This window comes from Myotis davidii, unplaced genomic scaffold, assembly GCF_000327345.1.
Source record: "Myotis davidii unplaced genomic scaffold, ASM32734v1 scaffold378, whole genome shotgun sequence".
Classification (NCBI taxonomy): domain Eukaryota; kingdom Metazoa; phylum Chordata; class Mammalia; order Chiroptera; family Vespertilionidae; genus Myotis; species Myotis davidii.
In genome coordinates this window covers 1388043-1397129 of record NW_006290631.1, presented here as the reverse complement: position 1 = coordinate 1397129, position 9087 = coordinate 1388043, and the positions used below count along the sequence as shown (strand labels likewise).

The window sequence follows — 9087 nt, the reverse complement described above, 5'->3', positions numbered from 1 at the left end:
CCCCCCACCCCCACCCCCCCCTCAGCGTCTCCAGGGCAACTGCGTAGCCACGTGGCAAAATTCAGAAGCGGCTGGGCCTCTCTGGTGCTGGAGTCCTTGCCGCTTATTCTGGTGGCTTAACTTTATTAACGCTCCTCTTCATTCCAACCGAATACTCATTCCGAAGTCAAGCAATTCCCCTGGAGGACGCTGAAAAATTGGAGAACAGCACTTTCAGCATTTTATCCATTGTTAAATTTTCTAACTTTGTTCTTACTCAAACCCTATTATTGAGGGCTAACTTTCAGAAAGTAATTTTTGATGGAGGCAGTTAACAGGTCTAAAACTGCAATATTGTCAAAAAGTTTTATTATTAAAAATTTGTCTATGTTTTCTTTTATTGCCTGTGCCTTTAGCATCACATCCAAGAAATCATTGCCAAATTCAATGTTGTGAAGCTTTTCCCCTATATTTTCTTATAAGAGTTTTATGTTGTAGCTCTTATGTTTAGGTCTTTGATCCATTTTGTTAACTTTTTTATAGAGTATTAGCTAAGGGTCCAACTTTATTCTTTTGCATGTAGATACCCAGTTTTCTCAGTACCATTTGTTGAAAAGACTTCCTTCTCCCCAGGTCTTGGAACTCTTGTCAAAAATTAGTTAGCCATATGTAAAAGGTTTATTGCTAATCCCTCTATTCTCTCTATTCTGTTTCATTGACTTATGTTTGTTTTTGTGACAGTACCACACTGTTTTGGTTACTTCAGCTTTGTAGTAAGTTTTGAAATCAGGAAGTGTGCATCCTCCAACTTTGCTCTATCAAGATTGTTGTGGTTTTTCCATTTCTGCAAAATACATCATTGGGATTTTAATACGGATGGTATTGAATTTGGGTAATACTGACATCTTAACAATATTCTGTTACTGTCTTCCAACTCATGAATATAAGATGTCTTTCCCATAATAAGTAGCATCTTTCATTTCTTTATTTCAATAATATTTTGTAGTTTTCATTGTCTTTTTTTAAATGCTTTATTTTAAAGCAAGAGGGGGAGAGAGAGAGAGAGAGAGAGAGAGAGAAACACTGATGTGAGAGAGTCAACAATTAGTTGCATCCCACACGTGCCCTGATTGGGGATAGCACCCTCAACCTAGGTATGTGCCTTGATCAGGAATCGAACCCGCAACCTTTTTGGTTTTCATTGTCTCAAGTCTTGCACTTTCTTAGTCAAGTTAATTCCTAAGTTTTTTTCTCTTTGATATTATAGTAAGTGTAATTATTTTCTTAATTTCCTGTTCAGATATTTAATTGTTGGTGTATAAAAATGCAACTGATTTTTGTGTTGACTTTTCATCCTGTTACTTTGCTGAATTCAATTTTTTAGTGCTAACAGTCTTTTGTGGAATCTTTAGGGTTTCCTATTTACAAATCATCTGTGAACAGAGATAATTTTACTTCTTTTCCAATTTGAATAACTTTTATTTCCTTTTCTTGCTGAATTGGATAGAAATTCCAGTACTATCTTAAGTGGCAAAAGCCGTCATCCTTGCCTTATTCCTGATCTACTGAGTGTGAGGCTTGTTGTGGGTTTTTCACATATACTTTCATTATGTTGAAGTAGTTTTCTTTAATTGCTAACTTGTTAAGTGTTTTTGTCATGGAAGGGTATTGAATTTTATCAAACGCTTTTTTCTATATCAATTGAGATGATCATGTGGGTTTTCTCCCTCCATTCTGAACGTCCTTGCATTCTAGGAAAAGTCCACTTGGTCATGATATATGATTCCTGTTTTTTCTCCAATGTCTTTTTGTTGATTTCAGAGAGGAAGGGAGAGGGAGAGAGAGATAGAAACATCAATGATGAGAGAGAATCATCGATTGGCTGCTTCCTGCATGCCCCCTACTGGGAATCCAGCCTGAAACCTGGCCTTGTGCCCTGATTGGGAATCAAACTCGTACCTCCTGTTTCATAGGTTGATGCTCAACCACTGAGCCACACAGGCAGGGCATCATCCTTTAACTATGTGGTGAATTTGGTTTGCTAGTATTTTGTTGAGGATTTTTGCATTGCTATGCGTAAGAGATACAGGTTATCTCTTATGCGTATCAATGTCATTTTTTTTTAATGTTAGGAAATGTTATCTTCGATATTTTGGGAAAGTTTGAGAATGATTGATGTTCTTTAAATGTTTGGTAGAATTCACTAGTGAAGCCATAAGGTCCAGGGCTTTTCTTTGTTGGGAGATTTTTTTATTACTAATTCAGTTCCTTTACCAATTATATGTCTCTTCAGGACTTCTTTCTTCATGATTTAGTCTTGGTAGGTTTTGTTTTTCTAAGAATGTGTGTGTTTTTTTAATCTAGGTTATCCATTTTGTTGGTGAACAATTGTTCACAGTACTCTTATCATCCGTTTTATTTTTGTAGCATCAGTATTAATTCCACTTCCATTCCTGACTTTAGCAATTGGAGTCTTTACTCTCTTTCTTAGTCAGTCTAGCTAAAGATTTGTCAATTTTGTTGGTCTTTTTGAAAAGCCATCTTTTGGTTTCATTGTCTCTATTTTGTTTATCTCTGTTCTAATCTTTACAATTTCCTTCCTCTGCTCGCTTTGGGTTTCTTTTCTAGTTCTTTAAATTGAAAGTTGTTTATTTAAGATCTTCCTTCTTTTTTAATGTGTTTATAGCTATAAATTCCCCCCAAAATATTGCTTTCACTGTGTGTCCCATAGGTTTTGGTATGTTATATATTTTGTTTCATTTGTCTCAAGATATTTTCTAATTTGCCTTTTTATTTCTTCTTTAAGAGTTTATTGTTTAACTTCTACAAGTTTGTAAATTTTCTAGTTTTACTTTTGTTATTTTTAATACTTTTGTTATTGATTTCCAACTTCCTCCCATTGTGGTCAAGGATACTTTATATGATATCGATCTTTCAAATCTATTGAGACTTGATTTGTGGCTTAACATATGATCTATCCTAGAGAATGTCCCACATGCGCTTGAGAATATGTATTCTGTTGTTGTTGGGTATTGTTCTGTATGTCTGTCAGATTTAATTGGTTTATTGTGTTTTCAAGCTATTTCCTTACTTTTCTTCTGTCTGGTTCTATTCATAATTGAAAGTGAGGTAGTAAAGTATCTGACTATTGTAGAACTATCTATTTCTCCCTTCAATTCTGGCAATTTTTGCCTCATATTTTAAGGGTGTGTTCTTAGGAGTAAATATAGTGTTTTTGAAACATAAAGACAGTGAACAACCTAGTATCTACTGATCTTCAAGATATACTTTTTCTTTTAAAGATATACTTCTAATTGGAACAAAAACAGTGCATATGGTATGTTACTTTTGTTTTAATAAAATAAATACACCTGTATGTATTTGCTTGTGCATGCAGAGACTATCTCTGGAAATATAAAGAACCTGGGAGGGCCTTAGTTCTGTGGCTGTGTGGGGGAGTTGGGTACCGGTGCACCGGTGTCAGCCCTCAAAATCCCCATGTGGTCGCTGTCACGTTCTCCTACCCTCACCATGTTCCTCACTGGGTCTGAGTACCACAGCGGTGGGAATATTTTTTCTCCTGAAGGAAGATGATTTCAAGTGGAATATGCCACTGCGGCTATCAAGCTTGTTCTGCAGCCATGGGGATCCAGACACCCGAGGGGGTGCGCCTAGCTGTGGAGAAGAGAATTGCCTCCCCGCTCATGGAGCCAAGCAACATTGAGGAGGTGTTGAGAGTGATGCTCACATAGGTTGTGCCATGAACGGGCTAATTGCTGCTGCGAAGGCTTTACGGCAGTGATGGCGAACCTTTTGAGCTCAGCGTGTCAGCATTTTGAAAAACCCTAAGTTAACTCTGGTGCCGTGTCACATAGAAAAATTTTTTGATATTTGCACCCCATAGTAAAACAAAGACATATTTTTGATATTTTAAGACTATACTTTCAGGGATCATTTCTATAGTTCGTTGATATTTATTTTATATATTTAAATGCCATTTAACAAAGAAAAATCAACCAAAAAAGAGTTGGCGTGTCACCTCTGACACGCGTGTCATAGGCTTGCCATCACTGCTTTACGGTAACTGAGAAAGCCAGAGTGGAGACACGGAACCACTGACTCACCTACAATTAGACAATGATGGTGAGTGTGACTCAGACCGTGTCCAATCTGGCTCTACCGTTTGGAGAAGGTGCAGATCTGGGTGCCATGTCTCATCCCTGTGGAGTGGCACTGTTATTGGAGTTGATGAGAAAGGACCTCCGCTGTTTCATAGGGCCCATCAGGGACCTTTGTCCAGTGAGATGCTTGAGCAGTTGGCTCTGCTTCAAAGGGTGCCCAGAGCTCCTTGCAAGTTTACCACAAGCCTATGACTGAAAGAAGCCATCACATCTTCACTCATCATGCTCAAACAAGCAATGGAGGAGAAGCTGAATGCAATTAACACAGAGCTAGCCGCTGTGCAGCCTGGTCGGACTTTCCCCAGGTGCACAGGAAAAACTTGGAGAGGCCATGAAAGGCATTTAAAGAAGTGTGCTCCTCAGAACTTCTCTGGGCAATTTCAGTTCTCCTGATTGCCCTGAGCTTTTATTTCCAGCTCCTATTCCTTGGAAAATATAGGCTGTATGTGCATTTTTAAAATGACGTCTGTACATAAAAGCAATTAAAGAAAGAAATAGAAACTTAAAATAAAAAATGAGAAAAAAGAGGAAACCGGTAACCTTGATTGCCTCCTACTTAGGAGGCGAACTAGGTGCCTGGGCACCAGGGTGGGAGGAAGGAATCTTCATCTGTGTACGCTCTTATACCTTATGAATTTTGTATAAAAAAATACATTAAAAAATAAGTACACTTAATTTGAAATGCTGTAGACTGGAAAGTAAAAAACAAACAAACAAACAAAAGTAGTGTACAGTTCATATGAAAAGGATCCTAGAAGATATTCGATGACCGTAAACTCAGTATGTAGGACGAGCCACCAAGAGCTTGCTTGTATTCCAAAAGCTCTGTTCAGAGATGATGCAGTGAAGGAAAAGAACAGGGGCTAAGGATTCATGATGGTTTGTCCAGACCCTTCTTTCTAAAAGTATTGACGGTGACTTGCAAACACATGTAACACGTAAAACTGCAACATTAATCACAGGAACGAAGGGTGGGGGCATGAAGCACAGCAGTGACCGGAGCCAGTCGTGAGTTCTAGGCCCAAAAGGAAAGGAGGGGGAGAGGTTAGTGGAAACTGAAGGGAGTCATGTGGCATGGGCCACCTGGGAGTGCATTCTGGCTGAGGAACACACCTGGTCTGAGAGACCCAGAAGGGTTGAACCAAGGGAATAAATACCCTAACCCCACTCCTCCCTTCCCTCCTCCCTCCCATCCCTGCTACAGATCCCCACTGGCCAGGCCCAACAGAACGCAGAGGCCATGGAAAGTCTGTCGATGGAGTCCATGCAGCTTTCTTGGGCAGCAAAGTCGGTGAAAGGAGCAGAGATTTGGAGAGGCAAGTGGAAGACGTGCGGCACACTCATCATGATATAAATACTAACGACTTAGCCAATATTTACACAAACCTATATGGAGGATGTGTGGGAGTAGAGGAAACACAGTGTAAGATAGCTATATCTCAGCCATGGAAGGAAGTCAGTAATGTGGAAAGCTGACAGTTCCAAAAATGGCAATATATATATAAAACTTAGAAATATAGAGATAAAACATAAGACAAAAGCAACAGCTAAATGAGTAAAGCCTTTGGGGACTAAGGGAGGAGAGACATTATACATCTTGCAGTATTATTTGCCCTGACCGGTTTGGCTCGGTGGATAGAGCGTCAGCCTGCGGAATGAAAGGTCCCAGGTTCGATTCCGGTCAAGGGCATGTACCTTGGTTGCAGGCACACCCTCAGTTGGGGGTGTGCAGGAGGCAGATGATCAATGTTTCTCTCTCATTGATGTTTCTAACTCTCTATCCTTCTCCCTTCCTCTCTGTAAAAAATCAATAAAAAAATAAAAATAAAAAGATATATTTAATAAAAACAAAGGGATGTTAAGAAAATTGCTAGAAGGCAATTTTCAAAAGAACTAACAGTGGTTACATCTGTGGAGAGGGAATGGTAGTGAAATTTACATTTTTGTATTTCAAGAAAATTTGAATATTTGTCTAAATACTGCATTTTGAACTTAAAAGTTTTTTTTATTAAAGGTTGTATTTTTTTTTAACTTTCCATTGCACTGTTTTACTATGAACATCTGCTATTTTTGTAATATAGTTTTTATACTTTATACAACAAACTAATCAACTGAATTTAGTTGCTAAAGGGAATTTATCTTATCCCTCAGGTGGGTTGGGGCAGAATACCTAAAACCTACTGATTTCTATGAAATGAAGACCAGGTGAGTCACTGACTTGCTCACACACAGAGTGTAACAGAGCCTCAGTTAGGACCCAGGACTTCAATGGGCACCCAAAGGCAGAAGACTCTTCCAACCACTCCCTGCCTCAGAGGGAATAAGTAAATGTGACATAAAGATATGGTTCATCGCCCCTGAACACTGTAAGTCCCTAAAGTGAAGCAGCCCGGAGTGAAAGGCCATATAGAGGCCCAGACCAGCAAAGAACTGCAGTCATGTCACTGTTGCTGAAAACCACTAAGTTTTGGAGTGTCATCTTATGCAACAATAAATAACTGATAAACTCTACTTTAAAAAATAATATGTTACTGTCTCAGAACTATCCAGATGCCAGCATGCTATCATAATTCTGCTTTCTGGTATGGTGAAAAATGTCCCTTTTAAGAAATATTTAAACTTTAAAAAAAAGAAAAAGAAAAAAGCCAAACCCCAACCATAGTTAAACTGAATATTTAATACATTCTGTAGGAATAGAAGGAATGCAACAAAGATTAGAATTTTATAATATACGTTAGGCATTTATGTAAAAACTTCCATTTTTCCCAAATTTCCTCAATTTCTTGTCGTTGCTATTTTCTTCGGAGCAATAACCTATAATTTCTACTCTTGCAGATAAGGGGCTCGAGTGTTGGGCAGTAATTATAACTCTATGTTTCAAGTCATTATCACCTCCAAACACTCCCTTTCATTTATTTCACTGCCCAGTCTCACTGTACTGTTTCATAGTGAAAACACACTCCACTCAAGTTCAAAGAGCCCAAACAGAAGCTAGCAGCCCAAGGACGCTTAGGGACTGATGCAGTAACAATGTCTACTGGCACAAGCCTCCTCTTCACTCATACTATTACAGCTACGTTAATGAAAAAGGAACGAGGGAATGAGACCACTAACTATAACCAAACACATTCTAAATATAAATACCATGTGTTTCCTGAGCAGCATCAGGCAAACATCTAAACCATCCACCCCGAGTTCTAAGAGAAAAAGGTCAGAGACAATTACAAAGAAGGTGCTTCACATTATTAGGTCCATTTTGAAAACAAGGAGGTCCCTGGGTCAATGCCTTCAGTCTTTCTTTTTATCAGAGATTTCTGTTGATCCTGATGTTGGTAATCCATTTATGTCTGCACCCTGAAATGAAAAAACATTTTAGAGATTATTACGAGACACTCATCATAAGAGATGCTCTCTTTGAAAACAGTCGACAAACTTCAGAATGAAAAAACTCTGCTTCTAGAATTATGCAGCATGGCTTAGTGCAGCTGAACACTATCGAAGTTGAACGTAACAAGCACCGTTGCTAAAAACAAGAGGTTGTCTCTAAATAGTCATTTAAAAATAATAACTTCTTTGTGTAAAAAAATAGAATAACCTCTACGATCCTCCTAAATTAAGTCTCCCACCAAAATTATCAACCAGGGAAACTGGCTTTTTTTTATGTCATCTCTTCACACCCATGAGCTAGTCACCATTACTCTCAGCAGCCACGAAATACTGGCTATTATCTTGGCCACTGGCAAGGAGCAACTGCATTAGTCAGAGGCCTAGTTTAAAACTTTAGTTTAAACCAACTGTTAATTACTTTAAAAAAACACCCAAATTCCTTATTTTTTTATTCAAATTATAAGAGAAAGTTTATTTAGAAAGTTATAAAGGTAGAAGTGAGCCAGCTGGGCTGCACAGGCTCAGGAAACAAGTCCTTGGAGCTTCGAAGAGGGAAAGACAAAGGTAACTCGCCCAGGAGGAAAAAGAGGGGCCGGGAAAGGCTGGGAGGAAAAGCCAACCCTGCACCCCCCCCCTCGCCCAACACACACACACACCTCCGGTAAAAAAGAAGGAAATTAAGACACATTGATGAAGCTTCTGGTTCCAAGAACTTGCCTTTCCAAAAGCCAAATAGTTTACCCTGACTGTACCACCCCCTCACCCACCCAGCCTTCCTAGCCGAGGTATTTTAATGTCCTTACCTTATAGCCTATTTTGCCTTTGCTTGCATCACTGGATTCTTGCACAGCTTTTCTAGGCCATATGCGACTAACAAAGGGGGAAATCAGAGGGCATACGTAGGGCTCCAGGAACTTTTTGTAGACCCAGAGCAGAACTGGAATGACGATACAAGGAATGCACACCATTGTCCCAGGTGAGAGCTCCTGAGCTGAGAGACACAAAGAAAAAACCAATCAGCTCCTCACAGATTGACGACTACAGGAATTCAGCTACATTAGGGTGTTTGAAAGGATTATTTCTGCTCTGAACGAAAAACTTAGATCATTCTATTAGCTAAATGCAAGAACCTATTGAAGATACTGCTATCTGCAAGGTAAAGGAATTATAGGTGGTAGGCATGAAAATAACAGCGACGTTCCCGCTTCCAAATCTCTCCAATCACTGCTCCCCAACCATAAATTTAATGATAAAGACGCCAACATCTGCTAGGTGCTAGGCAGTTTAATGCTTTGCATATACAGTTGGTTCTCTGTATCCCCGGGTTTTGCATCACAGAGTCAACCAACCCCAAATCGAAAACATTTGAAAAGAAAATCCCAGAAAATTCCAAAAAGCAAAACCTGAATTTGCTATGCACAGAGCACCTCACTAAATCCAAGCAATTAAGTGATGTGTGGGCATACTGGAGCCTATTGACAAACACTACACCTTTTATACGGGGGACTTGCGCACCCAGGAATTTTGGTGGAGGGGCGGT

The 9087-nt window shown here is 39.3% G+C and overlaps 1 protein-coding gene across 1 annotated transcript; it reads right to left on the bottom strand.

The window, feature by feature from the left end:
* Positions 1-6669: 6669 nt before the first annotated feature.
* LOC102757805 (chromosome unknown open reading frame, human C18orf32) lies at positions 6670-8568 on the bottom strand. The gene is made up of 2 exons (XM_006763636.2): positions 8351-8568; positions 6670-7514 (listed from the first exon to the last, which is right to left on the bottom strand). The coding sequence occupies exons 1-2, from the start codon at positions 8513-8515 to the stop codon at positions 7449-7451; spliced, it is 231 nt and encodes a 76-aa protein (XP_006763699.1). The 5' UTR covers positions 8516-8568; the 3' UTR covers positions 6670-7448.
* Positions 8569-9087: the final 519 nt, after the last annotated feature.